This window comes from Ochotona curzoniae, unplaced genomic scaffold (genome assembly GCF_017591425.1).
Source record: "Ochotona curzoniae isolate NIBS_2020 unplaced genomic scaffold, NIBS_Ocur_1.0 contig_1014, whole genome shotgun sequence".
NCBI classification, from domain to species: Eukaryota; Metazoa; Chordata; class Mammalia; order Lagomorpha; family Ochotonidae; genus Ochotona; species Ochotona curzoniae.
Genome location: NW_024464920.1, coordinates 23,623,298 through 23,647,613, shown reverse-complemented (window position 1 = coordinate 23,647,613; position 24,316 = coordinate 23,623,298). Strand labels below are relative to the sequence as shown.

Genomic DNA, 24,316 nt, shown 5'->3' with positions numbered 1-24,316 from the left:
ATTCCTGAAATAATCCACAATTTAGTTGCAAAATCTGTTTATCCTGCTAGATTTCAATTGTTAATAACTTACTTAAAAGCCTATTTCTAGGTTTATAAGAAATATTGTCTTGTAAATTTTCATTCAAAATGTCCTTGTCTGTTTTTCACATAGAAGCTTCATAAGTTTTTTTCTATTTCACCAATTTTATGATGTCATCAAGCTTGATTATATTCTGTACTTCAAAAGAAAGGTCATGAAATATGAGTGGCAGTAGAAAGATTGGTGTCAGCTGTAAGATATGCAGTACACATTCCAAATTTGAAGAAAAAAAAAAAAGCAATGACCCACAGAGATCAAATATCATCAGCAGAACACTGAATCTAACTTTAGGGATGATGAAATGTATAAAGAGTGCTTCTTAGAATAAAATAATGCACTACTATGAAATTAGAGCTCATTCTTTGTCCTACATATTTGGTAGAACTGGTTTGCAAAACAAGCTGTATCTCAGCTTTTCTATATGAAAATAATCAATGTCACTAATTAGAATAATATAAAACACATTAGAATTTTCTATTATTGAATTAGTTCAGTAAGTAATATCATTCTAGAAATTAGTGAACTTCATCCAACTTTCCAAATTTATTAGCTTAATGTTATTTATCTCTTAAACATCTGCTTGCATTTTTAATTGTTCCTATTTCTTTATTTCTTTTTTTATTCCTAATGTTTATTATTCTTGATTGTTTTAGGCTTTTCAAAAAACCAACATTATCTTCTAATAAGTCTTCAAATGTGTCTATTTCCTATTTAATCAACTTATTATTTTATCTTTATTCATTTCCTTCCATCCATACTTTGAGTTTACCTATTTATCTTTTCCTAAGCAAATTCAATATTTTACTAATTATTCTTCAGCTATTTTAAAAAATCAAATGTAAGCATTAAGAAATGTGGCATTTTCTTCATCGGGGAATTGTTGTATTATATCCATTTTAAAACATTCTTGGCATTCATTTATGTTTTAATATTGTTTCTCACCCATTAAATTACATTCTGTGACTGGTCGCACAAACCAGTACAGACTCTACAGTTTAGATGAAATAGTTTATGCAGGTTTCGATGGTGGCTATTGACCTCATGTGTTATTTTGCTCATATCCTTGTCAGCATTTGGGGTTGTCATATTTTTTTTTAATTTAGCCACTCTAGCAGTTGCTTTATGGTATCTTACCATGGCTTCAATTGTTTACTGATTTTAAACTATAAGCTCACATTATTCAGATCCTGTTTTAAATAGTCTTCTCTAAAGAGGACTTCTATGGGTTCTTTTAAACACTAATACCATTTCAAAGTAAACTGGGTACTGGTTTTGCCACAGAGATAGTATAAACTGTAGCTTCTGCCTCATACACATAATGTGCACTTAAAATTTCTCAATGAAAAGTTTGTTTTCCTTATTCTACCTAGAATAAAAAATCAAGACAGGCAATTACACCACAGACTTCCTTTACAGGAAGATTGTTCAGTTAACCAACTCAGAATACTGCCCTTCAGGAACTCATTAGCTCTCTGGAGTCCCATTTTATCAAAAATTCTAACCCTCCCAACTAATTCCCTTAACAGTTTATTCACAGCTGAAAATGGTAAATTTCTAAAATATTGTATTTAACAGCTTCGGGTTTTTTTTCCTTTTTTTATTTTGACAATCTTTAGCTTCATATTCTTAATAGGAAAATTTTCCTCAGACCATCTATTTTGCTGGGTCACTCACTTGTTTTCCAATGCTTCCATACCACGTTGCCCTATTTTTTTTTTTTTTAACCAATTACAAATTAAACTCATGAAGACAGGGACTAAGAAGTTTACCTATGGCTTGTTCTTGCTTTACAGTACAGAACTCTGTAGCAAGCATGCTAGACACAGGTCAACTAAGTACAGCAATCCTTTTAAAGTCCCACACATCCCAAGGCACACCTGTCCATCTGTCATGAACATCCTTCCTTCACCTTTAAGTCACAAATTTGCTAAAACTTAACTCTCTCATTCTTAATAAATCAATTTACACTAAACCTTAAACAGTCAATAAGTCCTAGAGATGCATCATTAGATAGATGATTTATTTGATACATTTTGATTGTTGGTAAGCACCTGATTTTATGTCAGTTTCATTATTGTTTTTGCTATATCTCGTGGGTTTGACATTTCTGTTTTTATTATTATTTCTTCAAAAGTTCTTTTCTTTTCTCTTATAAATTCTTTAGTAATACATAGGACATACAGTAGCATTGTTTTCTTTAAGAAGATTTTTTATTTTCTTTTTCATTTCTTTAGTGACACACTGGTCATTTAGTAGCATGTTATTTAACTTCATGTTGGTGTAAATTTCTATTTTTCTTCCAGTTTTCGATTTGTTTTATGGCTTTTTATTTAAGGGGATGTATAGTAATTGTTTAATAGAGACTATCATATCCAAATGTGAAACACATGCAGTATGCATTTCTACTTCCAAATCAACGATGGACTACTCTCAATGAAACTGTTAAATCTATCTTGACAATAGAATGTTGGACTCTGCAAATGTCCATACCTACAATGTCAGAATACATTTAAACAGCAGAATGATGGACTTAGTACTATTCATTAAAGACTACATATTGAAATAATAAAGGGAAGTCAGTAGTGGGAAGGGAAAAGGGAAATTCCAGAGCCTATGGAACTGTATCATGCAATAATAATAATAGCAAAGAAAATGGAAAAAGAAAAAAATTCATGAGCCTTATTATTCATGTCTTAAAACCACTTTTTTTTCTTATATTAAAAACTAAGCAGACATTAACTGGTAAAATATACACATAATACTATAATAAAAATACAGAAACACTACTTTTCTTTGCCTCAAATAAGAAAAAGAGAACCATAGCAGTCAACTAGACAGATAAAACTCTATTACCACTCTGCCGAGGAAATTTCACTCTATAGTGTTTTAGAACAGAAAAGGCTAAATCCCAACACAGAAGTGTTAAGAAGTTAAAATTGGTACAAATAATACTTGATACTTCTTTAATATTTTCTTTGTGTGTGTGCAACACATATTTTCTGGAAAAAAATTCTTTTGTGTTCTTAAATGTTAAGGAATCAGTGTAAAAGTTATTCCCTTATTTCTGTGAAGATGGTTAAGACAAACCTGGATTTTTCACTAAATTCTTTCAAGGTATTTCAGTTTCCCCTGTAGAATCACAGGAACAGATGAACACAGACATTATGACATTATATCAGACAGATTTATATTTAATCATATTTCCATAATTATCATAATATTACATTCCATTTCATAAATACTTTTCTTCATTATTTAAACACATATCTCTATGGAGCAACTAACTAAACAAAGAATTTTGTAACAACCATGCAGTAAGGAATAGCCTTACTTCATTAAAAATTCAGAAACTAAAAAAAAAAAAAAGAAAAGAAAAGAAAAAGAAAACTTGCACAGTCTCCTAACTATTTTCAGAGAAAACAACTTATGACTGTGAACCAAGGCATAACACTTATGGGGAAAATCATAGACCACATAAGATGTGGATAAATACAAGTTCCTTTTCAGACAAAGAAATTTTCATGAAATGCAACACATGTATTCAAGAGTATATGTATTGTATGTGCATGATTTTATAGATTTAGAATAGACCCAAGAACTGTCTTACCAAGAAAGGAGGAACTGCTTCGATTCATGGAAGAAACTGACTTGTAGGTCTCCCTTTATCTGTGAATCATTTGAATGAAGATACTCTGTGCTAATCACCTGAGATTATGCCACCAGTGTGTAACACTCACTCTAGGGAATCTGGTAAACTCTGTCCAAAAAAAAGCCTTCAATTTGGCCTTTAATGTAAAATGTTTTATTAAGTTATGGATGTAGACCCATCATTTTATAAACATATGCCACTGTATGCAAGATAAAGGAACTTTTTACAGGTTCAAGAGAATTAATGAAAGGACAAGAGAAACAAAGATACTAAAAATAGACATTTAATTTCAAACCCCCAAAAAATCAAGCATGCTCTGTTAATTTTTATAAAACTGATTAAGCGTATAAGCACCTATTTAAACATTTCATAATTCTGAACATTTAGAGATTGCTATATGAATTGGACTCATTAACATCGACAAAAAACAAAAACAAAAACAAAAACAAAACCTTTTACAAAGTTCTGTAGTTGATGCTGGTATGCCCCATTGGACTGTCTGGGTTCGCTTTCCAGCTCTAATCCTAATTTCAACTTTCTGCCAATGTAATCCCTGAGAAGCACTGGTGATAGGATCAAAAAATGGGGTTCCTGCCACCCATATGCAAGGTTTGGGCTGACTTCCTGGTTCCTGACTCCAGACTAGCCTAGCCCCAGTTGGCCACTGCAAGTATTTGGGAAGTGAACCAGCACATGGGGAGCTCTTTGTCATTCTGCCTCTTCAAAAGAAATTAAGAGAATTTAAAACAGGGTCTGGCGGCGTGGCCTAAAGGCCAAAGTCCTTGCCTTTAACATGCCGGGATCCCATATGGGTTCCAGTTCTAATCCTGGTGGTCCCGTTTCCCATCCAGCTCCCTGCTTGTGGCCTGGGAAAGCAATGGAGGACGACCCAAAGCCTTGGGACCCTGCACCCATGTGGGAAACCTGGAAGAAGCTACTGGCTCCTGGCTTTGGATTGGCACAGCACCAGCCATTGGGGCCACCTGGGGAGTGAATCAGTGGACGGAAGATCTTCCTGTCTGTATATCTGACTTTCCAATAAAAAAATAAAGAGGGCCCTGCGGCGTGGCCTAGCAGCTAAAGTCCTTGTATGGAAAGCGCCCTGGATCCCATGTGAGCGCCCATTCTAATACCGGCAGCTCTGCTTCCCATCCAGCTCCATGCTGGTGGCCTGGGAGAGCAGTCAAGGACAGCGCAAGGCTTTGGGACCGTGCACCCATGTGGGAGACCTAGAGGAATTTCCTGGATCCTGGCTTCGGATGGCATGACACTGGCCATATTGCAGTCACTTGGGGGGTGACTCATAGGACAGAAGATCTTCCTCTCTGTCTCTCTTCCTCTCTGCATATTTGACTTTGCAATAAAAATAAATAAATCTTTAAAAATAAATAAATAAATCTTTAGAAAAAAAACCCAAAAATCTATAATAAAAAAATAAAGTAGTGAAAAAGAATAAAAGGGTGGCTACATAATCGGTTACAGTATCCCATAAAGCTTTGATAACAATCTTAAATGTGATCCAAAGGGAATAATAGAGCATGTACCCATGACAAGAGTTTTAATTTAGTCTCTAGGCGCTGTTGGCATTGTCCTAATTTAAAAGTAGTGATGGAACAGAAAATAAGAATAATTAATCCATATCTCTCTCGATAGTTAAAATACATTAAGCTTCAAGTCAGTAAAAAATAAATACTAATCTATTGAAAAGATTACAGTCACAGTTAAACTATTTTGAACTTAACTGAGAGCCTCTGAATAAGGGAAAAAATCTGGAAAAAAAACAACTTTTGGAATAAAACAACTTTTTACCATAATCTAAGCATATAACAAACAGAATGTTTAATGTATCTAGGCATAGTGAGCAGAGGCAAAGTCACCCTGTTGTGAAAAAAAGCAATGATGGAGGAAAAAGCTGATGGAAGAAAATCATAATGTAAAAAAAGAAGAACTTTGAAGAGAGATGGCCTATATTAAATGAACATGAATCAATACGCATGGAGTAGAAAGTGAAAAGACAGCAACAATGGGAACAAATGAAACTTTTTAATTAATGCTAAGCAGTGTCTTACATTTATTAATCATGTAATTTATGACATTTCACTTGCTTTGAAACACTGCTGCTTTTTGAAGAGACCACATTATATCAATTCCTCTTACAAAAGCAGTGATATGGAAATTTTGAAAATTGAGTATTTTTATACATAAATACAAATCACATTCTCAAGAATGACAGAATCTGCACAAACAAGGGGAACAGAGAAGGACATTTCACAGTAGAGGACAAGAATAAAAAAGCATAATCTGGCTAGCAAATTGGCTCATGCCAGGAGGGAAAAAGTAATAAAATTGGAAGAGTAAATCAAACATATCCGGGGGGGGGGGGGGGGGGGGACGGGTCTTCAGAGAGTTCATGGAAAACATGTATAAAGAACTACATATGAATTTCATGCTTTTAGAAATAAATCTATTTCTTCTCTCAAAACAAGTATGTTTCTTAAGTTCTGTGATTTTGTTTGAAGCACCTTTATAGTAAGAGCACTGACTACCCCATGATGGAAGCTGCAATGCAGGTCTCAACAACTGGCTTCCACTTACTACACGAACACCCGGAAAGTTTTATAAACATACACATTACTGAGTCTGACCCTAGGGATGTTGGAAGATTGGAGAAGAGTCTGTTTCTAAGCAAAACTCCCAGGAGATTCTCAGACACATCTCTATTTAGTTATCACGTCTCCAGGCAACAGCAGGCCACAGCCTTTTTGAGAATGAAAGTGACATAAATATAGGAATATAGCTAGCTTTTTAGTAAGTTTGAAAAAAAGGTAATATTTTCACTTACAATTTCCTACTTGTCTTTATTCATGTTATTTACCTCAGATAAAAATGTTAATTATGGTATATATATTATCAAATCTTATGCATATACTTCATTCAAATCATATCACATAACACACTGATCTTAGAAACATGGAAATAGAACTGATTTCTCTTATTATACACATTAAAGAGATTTGCAAAAACTACCACAGTAAATTCCAGTCCAGGATGCAACATCTGGAGACACTTTGAGTTGTCACAACTTGGAAAATGTGGTAATAGTAGCTAGTGTGTGGAGTTTAAGATTCTGCTAAATATCTTACAATTACAGAACAAGATAACCCTTCACAACAAAAATTTTTCCAAGCTAAAATGTTAATAATTCTGAGAAATCCTGAAACAGAGTAACAGGACACAATAATTTTTAATGAAAATATTCATGACCCAGCAACCACAACCAGGAATGTATCTAAAGGAAAAGAAACTACTATTAAAAGAGATATCTGCACCCTAATGGTTATTGCACCATTATTCACTGCTGCCAAGATATGCTATCAGCACAAGTGTCCATAAACAGATAAAGGAAAAAAAATTCTGTCATTTACAGCAACATGAAGGAACCCAGAGGACAGTATGTGATTTGAAATAAGCCAGGCACAGAAAGACAATACAGCAGGAGGTTTCTTATACGTATAAGCTAAGAGTAGTGGTTACCAGAGACTGGGAGAGAATGGAGGAGTGCTGAGAGAATGATTAACAACTATAACAGGTGCTACTAGATGGGTGGAATAACTTCCAATATTCTATAGAACAGCAGGTAACTATCACTGACAATAACTAATTATATGTTTCAAATTAGCTACTGGAGAAAATTCTGAATTCCTACAGCAAGTAAACAATAAATGTGCAATGAGATAGAAAAAAATGCTATACACATAAATAAGCAGTAAGTCTACAATATTAAATTATAATAAACTTGGAAATTTTTGAGTTTTAATTTAGACTATAGATTTATCAATAGATAAATGGATAAAATTCATATAAACAAAGACTCTCTGGAATCTTCAATGATTGTTTTTAATAATACAAGTGAGCCATTATAACCAGAAGAGCATAAGAACTACTGAATGTCATTATCCTTGTCTCCCACGAAAACAAATAAAACCAGAAGATTAAACAAGCTTCTTACCCTGGCTATGAGGACTTGCTGGACTAAGAGACGGCTGATGCAAATCTTTGGTTGGTGTTGGATAAGATTCTTTCCCTTGGCGTTGACTCATCTTTCCTGGTGTCAGAAGTTGAGACTCGTCACTATTTGCTATGATAGCTCAAGGAAACAAGAGAAACACTTAATTAGTATGATAGTCATATATTTACATAATGGCAGAGTAACAAAGAAAAGAATTAGAACTGCAATGGCTTTGGTAGCTATATTCATCTTACCAACTCAATCATTTAATAAATTATTAAAATCATTTTGTTTCATGTTGGTTTACTATCAACCTAAAAGGAATTGACAGGTACATATAAGTCAAATACACAATTTGCAAACATGAAAATATACAACTAATGATACTCAGCATTGCAAGGCATCACCATTTATTGCATGCCTTTCAATTTTACTAACTATATTTTCCAAAAGAACTGATAAAAGAGAAATCATTTCACAAATAAAAATCACTAGCTACAATCACTAGAATCTCTAATCTAGTTTCTTTTAAAAAGGCATCTATTTATTTTTGTTTGAAAGGTAAAGTTTACAGAGAGAGAAGGGAAGACAAAAAGAGAAGGTCTTCCATCTGCTGGTTCACTCTCCAAGTGGCTGCAATGGCCAAAGCTGAGCTGATCTGAAATGTGGCTGACAAGTAGTAGCTTCTTTTAGTCTCCTTTGTGGTGCAGGGTTCCAAGGACTTGGGCCATCCTCTACTGCTTTCCCAGGACATAATCAGAGAGCTGGATAAGAAGTGGAGCAGCCAGAACACAAACCAGCATCTATATGGGATGCTGGTGCCACAGAGTAGGGGATTAGCATGCTACACCATGGTGTTGGCCCCATCTGATACAGTTTCTAATTTTCATAGAAAGTGGTATGATTGCTGTTTTCAAACGGGAAATATTGGAGGTACAAAGATTGCCTTATCTAAGACTATGTAGCAGTAGTTTTACACTTGATTTTAGCCAAAAGGCCGAGAAGCGATGTAGCAGTATTTTTAAACTAAATGCTCAATTTAAATAATACTTTGAGGTTGCCTCTTACCCACTTGACAAAGCTACTGATAATACAAGAGAACAACACTCAGTTTTATAGTAGATAGAAAAGAGAAAACAGCAAATGAGGAACAAGGACACTTTTGCTCTGTGCTTTCAATCTACAAAAAACTTTAACTTCCTAATAATCATTTGCCTTCACCCTTCCTTTTCAAGTTAAAAAAAAAAATCAGCACTTTGCTTTTATCACAGCTTTTAAATATTTATCTGAGAGGAGAGGGAGAGAGAGCTTGGCGTAAGGGAAACACAGATACACACACATACAAAGAAAAAGAGAGAGCAAGAAACTTCCACCAACTGGTTAATCCTCAAAGGCCCACAGCAATCAACAGTGAGCTGAGAATGGGGCCAGGAGCCAGGGGCCAGGAGTTGGGAGTGCAATCTGTAGGTCTCCTATGGGTGGCAGGAATCCAAATACTTGAGTCTATGAGACTGCTCTCCAGCATTTACATTAGAAAGGCTAGAGTCAGGACTTGCAGCTGGGAATCAAATCCAAGAAGTCCAGTGTGGGAGATGGACATCTCAGCATCTAGCTAACCCTTGCTCCAACCATCTTTTAAGTCACACTGCTTTAGCACAATAGGAAAAACATACATTTTTGCTCCTTATATTATAAAGTGACAATATGAAAACACTTATTTATCATCTAAGACAGATGACTCCTAAATTTATTTTCTAGCGATCTTCCTAAATTAAACCTCATATATCCAATTGCCTGTCTTATAGTTAAGGTTTTATAACAGAAATCTCGAATTCATCAAGGGCATAGTTTTTATTTTAAAGACAGCATGTTTTCAATTTACATTACAGTAAAAGCCCCAATGACTCCACTAAATCAAGAGTTCAACAAGCAACATTATAATTCAGCAGGGAAATAGGCAAGGGATATAAATAATAGTCAAATGAAAAGTTGCTCAACTACTCATACGAAGTAAATTTCAAGACAGTTAAAAAATTATTGAAACTACAGTTGTACATAATTCATATCAATTTGGGTGACAAGACAATATTTGGCAAAACACTGCATTTCAACAAAACAAATAAAAATTGGTGTTTTTCTTTTGTTGTTACTATTTCTTTTTTATTTTAGCTCTTACATATGAAGGAGCATATAAGGCATTTTTTTCCCCAAGTCTCACTTATTTCACAACAGGATGTCCTTCAGTTGTAATCATTTCATTGCAAATGGCAAAATTTCATTCTTTTGTATAGTTGATTATTGCTCTATGTATGTGCCTGTATCCCATTTTATCTATTCATTTGATGAGGGATACTTTAGTTAATTCATGATTTTGGCTACTGAGAACAATACCACATTAAACAAGGGGAGCAGGCATCTCTTTGATACAATCAATTCATATCTTTTGGGTATATGCCAGGTAGTGGGATTGTTGGCTCGTACAGATAGTGTATCCTTTTTTGTTAAGAAATCTCCATACTATTTTCCACAGTGCACTTTAAAAGACTTCTATACAAAAATTAACTTACTCTTTCATTTCATCTATAACCATGATTTCTTTGAAGTGCCATAGTAACTTATTACTGATTTCACCTTACAAAATACATCTCTTTCTTTATGGTTAGTAGCCACCACTTCACAGCTTTACTCTATTACTTATGCTATATGGTTTTTATTGTTGTCCTTATCACTATCTGATATTATATATCATCTCCTTATTGTTGCTTCTCTTTCATTAATTCCCATTAAATTTTAAGGGAATTTTGTCTGCATTACTCTTCTCTATGCTATCATTTACAGTTATGCTTCTTAGCATATTGAAAAAATTGCTTCCCATTGCATTATACTGGTAGACAATTTGACCTAAAGAAAAAAAAGGAACCAGTGAAATACAAATCACGATCATAATGAAATAAATGGTGAAAATTACAAGCCTGATAATATCAAATACTGATGAGGGCTGGATCAACAGAATGGCTTAGTCTCTGTGGGTGGAGTGCAAGTAAAAATTGACAAAGGCACTTTGGAAAACAAGTTGAATCTATCTTTCATGGACCAAATTTTAGCATACATCATGAGTCTAACAAAGCCACTCCTAAATTTATACCTAGAAAACTTTTACAGTTTTGTATGGGAAACAAGAGTAAGACTGCTCATAGCAATATTATTGATAAAGCAAACCCCAAAAGAACTCAAATATTTGTGAAATCAAAGTAAAATTGACAAACTGTGCCACATGCTTACAATGAAACAGCCTATAATACTAAAAGGAGTATCTGTTTCTAAACCAAACAACATGGGTAAACTTTGGAAATAAAATGTTAACTGGAAAAATTCCATTAAAATTACATATAGTATGATACCATTCTCAAAAACCTAAAAACTTTAGTGATATAAGTGTAAATGAGAACAAAACTTGGTTACACACTTGTACTTTTAAAATAACAGAAAAAACTCTTTAAAAAAAAGAGTAACAAAACATAACTTTATTAAGATCTTCACAAGCAGGTGCAAAAAAAGAAACAAATACATGAGGCATCTGTAAGATTCTTGAGCTGCAGATTCAATACATACTCACTGCGTGACGTTTACTATTCACATATCAAAAATGAGTCATTTTGCTATTATCAGATAAAACATTTAAGGCTAACAAAATAAAATTTAGATGAACCACTAATAGAACATGCTTCTACATTCCATCAGTAACATAGATTTCAAGGTCCTAAATAACTTCACTGTATGAAAGAAGGAAAGCAGCTCTCACCTTGAATATATAAAAACAGCAATGAACAGTGTGCATTACTCTATAAAAACTCAGAAAAGCCGTATTTCTATTTTTTTTTCCTCATTCCATTCAAAAGCCTTAACAACTAAATCAATGAAAGATATTCTATGTAACACAAAAACTAACTATGATATCTTATGCCATCTGTGCACCAGTGGACTATTTGGATGGAAATAAAGAATAGTAACTTTTTCTCCATATTTCCTGGCATCTGGCTGACACTAAATAACTGACTTTAACTGTAATAGGAATAACTCCACAAATCCAGTATCTTTTATAACAGCTGGCTCACCTACTAATGATAAAACTACAGTGCCCTCTGGTGGTTACACTGTAAGTAAAGTAAACTATTTTGGTACTTCAGTACAGATCACACTGAAATAATCAAACAATATATTCTACTGTATATAACACCAATATAATAAACATACCAGATGTACTTTGAAAGAATAACATACTTAAGAGCCTTTCCTATCTGAATTCAATATATTTGAGGGATTTCACAAGCTTCAAAGTTATGTAAGTTTTTGCTTTAACTAAATTCATGCTCAAATTTTTTTTCTTTTTTTTAATTGCATTTTATTTTATAACATCGTTTCATAGGCTCTGATGTTCCCCTATCCCCTTCCTGTGCCCTCCCCCTATGGTGGATTGCTCCACCTTATTGCAGTATTACAGTTCAAATCCAGTCTTGTTTCATTGTAAGCATGTGCCATGCATAGAGTCCAGCATCTTCTTGTCCAGCTCAATTCAACAGTTTCTTGGGGAAACCAACTCTGGTCTGAAGGCATAGCTGGCAGAATATCGTTCTGACCATTTAAATGCCATAACATAACATCAACAACAGCTTCCAACATTATGGGGTTAATTAACACTGTACTCAGTGACCGATATGTTAGAAGATGTGGGTTCTTCATCACATCCTGTGACTACTTCATTAACATTTCAATTTTACTTTGTATACAACTATCTACCTTAAAATGGCTATAGGATACTATTCAGCTGTCTCGTGTCTATTTTCATTTAGTATTTAGCAGTTTATTGTATTGAATTGTAATTTTTACTGCATTTGGCAGATTTTAGGATAGTTTAAACTGGCTTATAGCTTTAACAAGGCATATGGCACCAGTTGAGGCATAGAACACTACTGGGAGGGGTGTGCAAAGAAATCCTCCATACCCTAGTTAGGAGTAATTTATTTTCATGTCCTACCTAGTAAGGTATGCATACACAAATTTTTTGACAAGATCTTATTATTTAAAAAAAATTTTTTTTAATTTTTACATTAAGGAGAACATGGTTGACAGGATGGGAAGGATCAGGGTTTAGGGAAAATTGGGTGAACTCATTGCTTCCAAATTTGCTGTTTCTTCTTATAGTTCCTGGGGGAACAGGAGAGACAAAGGGGAAAACCTCTCACGGTTTTCCACACGTCCCAGTACCCAGGAATGAGGAACCATCAGCTCATATCAGTCCAGACTCTCAGTGTGTACATATTCCAAAGGTTCTGTTCAAGTGGCTGGGATAGTTCTGAAGTGCTGTATTTTTCACTGATCCAAGGATGATATCACCCTCCCAATGTCCATTCACTCCATTCACCTAGATTTTTTGCTGTCATCATTTGTTTGGGGTAGTTTTCCAGTTTGCTCTGTTCTTCTTCCGCTACAGCACCAAATGTGCTGCCATATTCTCCTTTTACAACAGGATGTGTGTCCACTGTTCTTTTTCATTAATTAGGACATGTTCTTGCAGGTGAGTCCAAGTACCCAGACCAGGCATCCCAAGCATTGCCGGAATTTTAAAGTTAACAAATAATGTTTGTAAATGCTTAGCTTCCTCTTACAGATGGCATAAATCACACTGGTTTCAAATTTTTTCATCAATTGCACATATTCTAAAAAAATAATATGAATGACTTATTATTGAAAATAATTCTGGAGTGGTCTGTGGGCCTATCAGCTAAGTTGCCCACACTCCATCTTAGAGAGCTTGGGTTAGAGGTTCTGTGGTTCAATTTCCAATTCCGGCTTGCTGCTAATGTGTACCCCAGGAGACAGCAGGTGGATGGCTCCAGCTGTTGAGTCCAGTCACCCACATGGATAGTCTGGAAAGATTCTTCCGGCTTTTGGTTTTAGCCTGCTCCAGTTGTCCAGTATTATGGACATTTGAGGAGTGAACAGCAAATGGGATTGACCTTAATCTTTCTCTCTCACGCTTTACAACCTCAACTCAGAAAACAAACAAAAAAAGACAGGTGGTCTCTATTTATAATTATACAGCCCAGCCTTTTCATGTCTGCCAGATATTATACATTCACTTCAAACACCTATATTTGCATTTTAATTCATATATGTTAAATACATAACCTCAGGAAATGTCTTCTATTTTAAGTTCAAATTACTGGTCTTCATTTATCTGCCAACTATCAAACAAGAAAACTTTCAGGCAAGAAAACAAAAAATGTTTCAACATCTGTTTTTCTTTCCCTGCTTTTGTTTTGAACATTTCTACTATCCTAATAATATTGAGTTTATAACCACAACATATTTAAAATAAGGTCAACTGCTGCTACTAAGAATGAAGTAAGTTTACCATAATATTTTTAAAAATATCTCATATATCCTTTAGACAGCAGTAGAGCAATGACTTACATTTTATAGCCAGAAAACACTGTTGTCACTAATTTTTCAGTTTGTAGGCCCTTTGGCCAATGAAAAACATGAAACCTGGAGCAGTGATAATAATTTGGAACAGATAACTATTTAGAAATAAATACTAACTTTCTAAATCAAGTAAATTCCTATAAAATTTCCAGAAACTGAAAATCCTAAGGATATTTAGTTTTTAGCTTCAAGCTCTTCATAAAATGTTTTAGTAGGTAAGTCTCAGAAGTTCATTGCACCTGAGTAATTCCATTCTTTCAATACAGAATTTGTTCTACCACTCTCCAACAAGATTACACTAATCCTTAAGAACAAGGGCCATGTTTTATTCACTGAATACATCCAAAGCTAGACCAGTATAGAGCCTGTAAATCCAGAAAGAAAATTCAGTAATTTACTGCAGTTAAAGTTCTATACTTTTAAAGAATATATCTTCTAAATCTCTGAAGTAAGACAAATTTACTTTAAAAATCATGAATTACAAAGAAGTTTCATGGTTCCAATGAGAAACCATTATGCTCAATGAACTAAGTCAATCCCCAAAAGACAAACACGTGCTCTCTCTGATACAAGGCAACCTTCATGCAAAACATCAGATCAATATGCCCTTTTGTTGCTGCAATTCATGGGTTTTGATATTTTTGCTTTTATTTTCTTCAAAATTGTTTCTTTTCTCTTGTCGAATTTATCACTGGCTCATGGGTCATACAGTATCATAATTTTCTCCAAGGTTTTTTTTTTTTTCATTTCTTTATCAACACATTGGTCATTCAAATAGCATGTTATTTAACTTCATGGCATTGTAAATTTTTCCATTTTTCTCCCTAGTGTTCATTTTATTTTATGGCTTTTAATTTAAGTGACTGCATAGTAACTGTGTAATAGAGGCTATCATATCCAGATGTAAAGACACAATGCAATATCATGTCTACTTCCAAATCAAGGATAGATTCCAAATGAAAACCGTTAAATATATCTTGGCAAAAGCATGTTGGACTGTCTGCCATTGTCCATACAATGTCAGGATACACTTCAAATAGCAGAATGATGAACTTATGACTGCTTATGAAGGACTACACTATTTTAATAATACTGGAGAAATCAGTTGTGGGGCAGGAATTTGGGAAGGGGGTAAGAGAAATTTTACAGCCTATGAAATTGTATCATACTTGACTGAATTTGAAATGTAATACAGCAACAACGCGGAGGAATCCACTGTGGGAGGAGGGTATGGGGAGGGGTTGGGGGAATCCCAGAACCTATGATACTGTGTCACATAATGCAATGTAATAAATAAATAAATAAACAAACAAATAAACAAAATATATAAAAGAAATTATATTATAAAGTTTTTTAAATCTCAAAATAAATAAAGTAAGTTTGATAGCCAGATTATCTATTAGCAGAATAAGACAATATCTCTCATTTTTACATGGCAGTGAACTGCTTGCACCATCTCCAGATCCAAGGTTGCCTAGAATGCACTTACAAATGACACCAGAAAGGGATACCATGAAGAAGTCCTAAATTATGAATTGAATAATTAAGTAAATAACGCATTAAGATGTAAACATATAAATATTGCCTACCAATGAGAACAGATGGACACTGAGTACTGAAAGAACATTTACATTCTTTACTTGGTATGCAATGTCTAGAAAGAAGTAGAAGACTTAATAAATAAAAAATGAAATACCTTGACTTCCATAAGCACACATTAAAATATCACCAGGTCCCCAAACATGACATTTAAACTTGAGCTACTTACTTGATTGCCCAAGGACATCTTTGCTATCACCAAGAAGCTTTTAATGCAGAGTAATTGAGCAGCAAACAAATAGAGTCCAAACGAGGAAGAAGCAAAATGCATCAGGATGGAAGCAGCAGTGAAATAAAAGGACAAGGAAAATAGCATTAGTTTATAAGTAGAAAGCACATGCACAACAATCCTAATAGTCATAATTTACAAGAAATTTCCTGTTCTATACCAAAAAGCTATGCCTTAGACATTGTCAAATACTTGTTTTAAATTTGGAAAAAATGTAGGAAGGAAAAATCAAAATCATCCAAGAATTTTGCTTAACAAAATTACTTGTCAAAAATTACTTTTACTTCAAGATATAAATCAAGAGTGCTAAAAACATTTAGAAATATAAAAGAGAGGCAAAAGTTATTCCTTCCCTGAATTTTAGAAAAAGTAAAAATATGTTAACACCCATGCACTGTTAAATATTAGTTCTGCATGCCATGAAAGCATGAAACACTAGGCAGATTTAGTCTGTTTCTTCTACAAAAAGAGAAATGTCAATGAAGTGCTTATTTCATGCCAAGCATTGTGCAAAGAATTTTGGGAAGATATCAATGAAGCAGAACATTTTTTTTCAAATGCAAAAAAAAAAAAAAAGAAATTTTAATTAGAAAAATTTCATTAAGTTACAAGATCCACCAAATATGAAGCATCTTGTCTGGACAAAGTCAGAAGATCCTGAAAGTAAGAACTTTGAATTAACTAAAAGAAATAGAAAAAATATAGTTGACCTTGTGTTTATTACTTTAATACACAACATTACTCTAATGGACCAGTGCTTTGTTCCACCTGGCCGGAACACAGTTTCAGGTACCCTAGTTACATGGTAATGTATTAAACCAACTATTTCTAATAACTACATTATTATTAAGAGAGTAAGAGAATCATAGTTGGCTATGGCAAGCAAGGCATGTTGGCAGCTGTTTGCTTTGGGCTTCTGTCACCTCCTTTGAGAAAATCTCAAACTACTTATATCCATAAAGTGATGGCTACTTCTCATTGTTTGATGCTGTGTTCCAACACTTGAAAGGCTTTTGGCTCTATTTATTTACAGCAATTGCCCACACATACTGATTCTTCCTCTATAAAGTGATTTCATTTTCACAGCTGAAAATGAAAGAACGCAGTTCTGCTTACAACGAACTCCTTGTGCTCAAGTCCTTATTACTGATGGCTAAATTATCACAACTAGAAACCTTGTGTGAAGAGATTAAAGTATTTGTGGTCTCTAAAATGACCCGTGGTGACTCCCACTTCCTGGAAAATAATCCCCTCTTTGAGTGTGTGCTGAACGTAATGAACAGAATATGTTAGAAGTGAAGGCATGTCTCTTCGGAGATTCTACTATAAAAAGACTGCTTTCCACTTTGTTTATACTTTCTCTGACACATCATTTTGGAAATAAGACTTTGGCAAAAGCCAGCTACCACTTCATAAGGCATTTTCATAGAGACCCACTAAGGCGAAGGAATTAAGATTTGCCAGTAACTACTAAGCAAACTTGGACACGGGTCTCTGATCTCTAATCCCCTGACCACCCAATCAAGTTTTCAGTGTTGACTGCAGCAGTGTCCCCTTCCCAATTTCTTGAAAACTTTGAGTCACAAATACTTAATTATACTCCTCTTGGACTCCTAACAACAAAATTTGGTAAAGTTTATTGTTTTCAGCTGTGTTATTTTTAAGATAATTTGTTATCAGTTATTAAGTAATTACTATAACACTAGAAAGCAGAAATACATTTTAAGCTTTAGGAAACTGACCAAGAAAACTGCAAAAAACTTACAAATGTTTTATAGACAGCTAAAACAAAAATATTTCTCTACTACTGATGTGGGCAGCTATTGATTTCCAAAGACTTGAATTAATTTTCCTAAACAAAAATGATAGCTCTACTCACACATGTACATAGTTGGGAGTATTTAATTTCAAATATGTTTGAAGTTTTACAGTGGATTCTGTTATTTGGAGTAAAACAGTGTTGTTATCATTATCAAATTCTGTTGATTTATAACACATATTAGCTTCTAGACAGCCATATACCTTCCTTGTTTACTGCAAGAAAATAATCCACATAGCAATTTGAGTATTTGTTTCCCAAATTATCATTTCTGCCTACTTTCATGTGTATGTCATATAATCTGACACAACTAGATTAATCCTTTTTTGGATTGAGATTCTAAAGAATCAAATAGCAACTATTTCAAATATTCATTAAGCTAATATTACTGAGTAGTACTATGAACACATTATCATGTATGCGTCAAATGATTCAGCAAACAAAACAGACAAATTGCAAACTATCAAGGACATTATTCTCAAATTTGGAAAAAATGATGCTAAAATGAGGAAACACAAGACATTCCAAATATCAACAGCTATAGCAATGTTAAAACAAAGCAGAGGGCCCTGCAGTGTGGCCTAGCAACTGAAGTCCTCGCCTTGAACACACCAGGATCCCATATGAGCGCCGGTTCTAATCCTGGCTGCTCCACTTCCCATCCAGCTCCCTGCTTGTGGCCTGGGAAAGCAGTTGAGGACAGCCCGAAGCTTTGGGACTCTGCACCCTTTTGGGAAACCTGGAAGAAGTTCCTGGATCCTGGTTTTGGATTGGAATAGCACTGGCCGTTGCAGTCACTTGGGGAGAGAATCATTGGACAGAAGATCTTTTTCTCTGTCTTTCCTCCTCTCTGTATTTCTGACTTTCCAATAAAAATAAAATAAAATCTTAAAAAAAAAAGCAGAAACATAACTACACCAGTTTCCAAAACATACAAAAATAGACATATAAAACAAAAGAACAGAATAGAAACCCCAGAAATTAATTCACACACCTGAAATCTTTGACAAATTACCTAGTCAATCTCTGGAGAAAGGAGAGTCTCTACAACAAATGCTATAGAAAAGCTGAATTTATGCATATGGAAGTATGAAATAAGACTCCTATCTTACACCTTATCTATAAAGAACTCGAGCACTCAACAACAATAAAACAAATTAATCCAGTTAAGAAATGTGCAAATAACATGAACAGGCATGTTTCAAAGAATTAAAACCAAATGGCCAACAGTTATTTGGAAAAACGATCAGGCACACTAGCCATCAGGAAAATGGAAATAATAAACATGATGCAGTTTCACCTCACTGATTTCATTCAGAAATCAGAAAACAACAAATGCTACTGAGGATGTGGGGAAAAGAATACCTTGCTTCACTAGTGGTAGGAATGTAAATCATTACAACCATTACAGAATATACTATATGGAGAGTTATCAGAAATCTGAAGTTACATCTACCATATGACCAAGCCACCTCATTCCTGGGACTTTACACCCAGTGAAATTAAAGCATGAGAAACAAATATACAATGGATAGCAAAATTAAGAATCAAGTTCAAACACTCAAAAAAGCAATGCTGAACCACAATGAAAACTAAGTTTCAGAAAAGGATTGTACACAATGTGGATACAAAGGTATTGAACTAGGATCCTCCCAGAGTTGCTGTAATGATGCTAATGGAAAACAGGATATAAGTTAACTGAGGATCATATTTTGCCATAACTAATATTACTGACAAATGCTGTATTTTGATAAACTATATATTGCTCGTTTATTTTTATTAACTTAAGGATCTCGTTTATAGTGTTCATTATCATATTATCAACACATAAACAAAGTAAAACTACTAATGTGGCAATACTGAATACAAATATTTCATATGGTATATCAAAAATTAAAATATGAGGCATTCTTCTAGGCTTTTTGCTAAAGAAGCAAAATATAGCCAAGACTTTCAAAACATCCAGGAATTTCTACTCAACTTATTGAAAAACATACTACAATAGCACAGAAATATTTTCTCAATTAATTGTTTACCTTTACTTCACAACGCCCATACAATCATCTGCATATTTTGTTCCATAAATACATCTTCTATTTGGACAGAAGGTATGAGCTAAAAATGGTAAAACTGTAGTAGCATATCTGGGAATTTAATATTCATAACAAGGTATTTTAATAAGTATGTGGAAATGCTATTAAAATATATATATTTATTTGGTATAAAAACAATTTTGAAATCCATGCATAGCTTGACAGAGAGAGAGAGAGATTTGATCTTCCAGCCACTGGTTCACTCTCCCACTGCCCACAATAGCCAGGCATAGGCCAAAACAAAGTTAGAAGTCAAAGAACCAAACCAGGTTTCTCACATGGGTAGCAGAGACCCAAGTACTTGAGCAATGTCTTACTTCCAAAATGCACATTGGCAGGAAGTTGAATCTGAAACAGCCACAATTGAACCCTGAAACTATGTGAAGTGTGGGCATCTCAAGCAGAATCTTGACCTCTGTGCCAAATGTTCATTCCTGCATGAACTTTTTGAAATATCTTCATTTACTACCATAATATTTCAAGTAAAAACATTAAGTATTTATAACCATTATCTAAATCTTTACTGGTTTAAGTCCCTACATCTTGGGAAAGGAGCAATATGCAAATAGTGCAACTTTATTTTATATCTACGTGTCACTTTATCTACAAGCAGGATTAAATTTACAATCTGTAGAAATATGAAGAGATTAGTAAAAGTTCATCATCATGCCCTTCATCTTGGGAAATCCCACAGTCTCAAACAAACCAAAATGGTTGATTATCCTTTAATAAAGAAATGATCCAATGAGATCTCTAACTTTGATTCCACTGCCTCAGATACAGTTTTTCCCTCTAACACACTTACTGGCTCAAGTTAAGCCATCTCAGGAATTTAGGAGAAAACACAAAGAGTTATCAAGTGTGATGTTGCTAGTGGCACCTTTTCTCCCACTAAAGGTGATCAAGCTGTTCTCATAGAAGCAATCCTGCTTTAGCTGGCTCCCAGAAACCACAAGTTGGAAGGATGAAACAAAGTCTCTCAAGAGTCTTCTACTTAGTGTTATCTTTGGCTCTCAGAAGAAGAAACTCCAGTAAAGGAAATACATTACACTTGAAATGTTCTATGAAGAGGAATAATCACTCCATGCTTAACTGAATTTTTCATATTTTTATACTTGTCTGCAAGAAATACATTTTATCTCTGAGATTTAGAGTACAGATTTTAAAAGAGCCATTTTGGGGAAACTACAGCTTATCAATGTTGGATACAGAAAACAAACTGGCCTGCCAGGCAATTATTTACAATACCCGATAATACTTTTGATCTGGCAATTTCATATTTAGGAAGGTATACTAAAATGATAATTCAAAAAATGCTAGAAAAGATAGGCCCATACATATTCATGATAGTACCATTTACAGAAACCTAACACAGCATCCTATTTTAAACAGGATATTCAATTATAATATTCAAAAAATGAATAATATGCAGTCATTGTAAGCTTGTTTTATTCACTAAAAAACATCCATTCTATAAGGGCTTTTAGAAGTAGTTTATCCATGCTGGGAAAAAAGTTCAAAGAATCGCTGCCTTTTGGAGAATAAACATAAACACTATCTGTAAAAGGAATTGAGAAAACTCTCTGGGTTAATGACAATATCCTATTCCTGGATATTAAATTTTACATATACATGTGTGTGTCTGTAAAAAAATTATCAGACAGCACTTCTAATATGTGTGTATTCCATTACATGTAAAAGCTATCACAAAGCGGGACAAGAGCACCACAAAGATTCCTGGGAAAGGTACAAAACGTAATTAATCAATAAGGCATGTTATGATGCAAATTTTGAAATCCATACACACAGGGAATTTTAAAAATTCATGAGAAATGTGTGTTATGAAAAGATATGTATGGGTGTCGGCGCAATACCCTAGTAGCTGAAGTCCTCGCCTTGCAGGCGTCAGGATTCCATGTGGGTGCTTGTTCATGCCCCAGCTGTTCCACTACCCTTCAAATTCCCTCCCTGTGGCCTGGAAAGCAGTCGAGGACGGCCCCAAAGCCTTGGGACCCTGCACCCGTGTGGGAGACCTGGAGGAGGCTCCTGGTTTTTGGTTTCACATTTCCTCAACCTTAAGTAGTTTTGGTCACTTATGGGACTGGGCCAGTGGATGGAGATCTTTCTTTCTGTAAATCTGACTTTTCAATGGAAATAAATCTTAAAAAAAAAAATGCTATGTGTGAATATTTGAGAGAATTCTAACCACAATAAATTCCTTTTAATTCCATTTTCCACAAGCTTTTTAAAAAGAAAATTTACCTTATTTGTTTGGAAGGCAGAAAGCAGACAGAGGAAGAGAAAAGGAGAGAGAGAAAGAGAACTTTTTCATCCCATGATATACTCCCAAAATGGATAAAAGGGATGGAACTGAGCCATTCTTTTTGGCCTGGAAAGAGCTTCTTCTGAGCCTCCCACATGGGTATTTGGGCCCAAGTACTTGGGCCATCCTTCACTGCTTTCCAAGGTGCATACGTAGAGAGCTGAATACAAAGAGGAGCAATTGAGGTGCGAATCAGTGCCCATATGGGATGCCAGGGCTGCACGCAGTATCATTGCGCCAGCTCCATAAGTAAAGTAACAGCATTTTGAACCATACTTAAATATATGCATGTGAATTATTTAAGAACCAGGATATGGATATGTGTAATAATATATTGATATACATGAAAATATTAGATGTACTGATGAGCAGGTATATGTTAAAGCAGAGATAGTAAAAAGTTAATTAATGCTAAATTCTTATTGGTGGATGTATGAAGCTTTACACCCAAGAATGGTATACATTAAATGTGTTTCACCATGGGGAGACTGCAGGTGATAGCTAAAGCAGTTGCAGAGTCCCTGTAACTCAAGTGGGCACCCTGGATTACGTTCCTGGCTTCTAGCTTTGGCCTGGCCGCCCTCCCTGGGGGCATTTGAGAGTGAAACAAAGCATGGGAGCTCTCCCTCTCTCTGTCTTTCCAAAAATTCACAAAAGTAGGTAATAAAGAAGTTTATATGATATGACCCTACTGTTACAACTTTGTATTTATGACATATAAATATAAATAAAACCAGGAAAGATACTACCACAGTATTAGTAGCAGTTACATTTAAGGGGCAATACTTTCCTTATTATATTTCCTACACTGTCTAAATACGGCACACAGTATGAATTATTCTTACAATCAAAAAACATCTTTGAAAATATGCAAGCAATCTTTTTAAAATACATTTTAAAACATTTTATTTATTTATTCTTATTATCCATTTTGCAATTTTGCAGGCATAACTTCCTCCCTCTCCCTCTCTGCCCCCTGTGTTCTGCAGTACAACAGTCTATCAGGTGTAGTCTGACTCTTTTTGCTTTTTACGTAGGTCATGACTCTGTTGGTATAGGCAATAGCAGAAAGCTAAATATTTTGTTGTTTAGGTATATGTAGAAGTTTCATTAGGAGCCTACTTTCACTTAGTAGTAGAGATGCATTCTGTCTATTTTCTCTGATTCCTGAACTCTTTTCAGTTGATCTTTCCATCTATACTAGCTATTTCATGTTATAACATAACAATCTACAATTACTTCCTGGATGGCTGCAATATCCAGGACTGGGCCATGCTGAAGCCAGGAGTCAGGAACATTATCTGGGGTGGAAGGAACGCAAGTACTTAGTCCATTTTTACCTGATTTTCTAGACACCCCAACCAGAAGCTTGGTTCTAAGTGGAGCAGCTAAGACTCAAACTGGTACCTATATGGGATACCAACAGTGCAGGTGGATGTTCACACAGCTGTGCCACAATGTGGGCCCAAGTTTTAAATTCCTGAAACATAGTGAAACTATAGAAACCAATTTTTAATTTAATTAGATAATTTTCTATTTTCATTTTTGGCAGAAAGTTATCCTCCCATACAAATCAGATCTGGTTAATCTATCTATCTTTATCTCAAACTGACAACTCTTCAACACTTGCCACCATTAACTATTCCTTTCCTTTAAACTCTGCCTTTCCTTACTTTCTAAGCTGTTTTCTCTTTCTCTTCCCTCTCTTTGCTTAGCTCGCTTCTGCTACCCTGGAAAATCCTTTGATCCTATTCAACATATTTCACCAAGATGATTTCACTGATGTTTCTTTTTAATTGACATATTAAAAATTGTACACATTTATGGAATGCCATGTGTTGCTTTGACACATCTTGCCAAAGCAGACAAAGGACTCCAAACACGGACAGAGTGCTAATATCTAAGAAAAGATTCATTTTGCTGCACTTCTTTCTCCCATATCATGCCTTCACTGGTGCCCACATTTGTCTCTCAGATATCTTCTTTTTGCTCTAGTAAAAAATAATGCTGAATAAAAGATACTGATGC

At 34.6% G+C, this 24,316-nt stretch overlaps 1 protein-coding gene across 4 annotated transcripts in view; it reads right to left on the bottom strand.

The window, feature by feature from the left end:
* Positions 1 to 24,316, bottom strand: part of OSBPL8 (oxysterol binding protein like 8) — a 150,175-nt gene that overhangs the window by 61,138 nt on the left and 64,721 nt on the right. Inside the window, exons 3-4 of one of the 4 annotated variants that reach the window (XM_040981311.1) lie at positions 15,994 to 16,030; positions 7,740 to 7,877 (exon numbers count right to left, since the gene is read on the bottom strand). In XM_040981311.1, the coding sequence (XP_040837245.1) occupies positions 7,740 to 7,877; positions 15,994 to 16,030 (175 nt within the window). Of the gene's footprint in view, positions 1 to 7,739; positions 7,878 to 15,814; positions 15,831 to 15,993; positions 16,031 to 24,316 lie in introns of those variants that run through there. The other 3 variants (XM_040981336.1, XM_040981329.1, XM_040981347.1) reach the window with 3 other exon arrangements.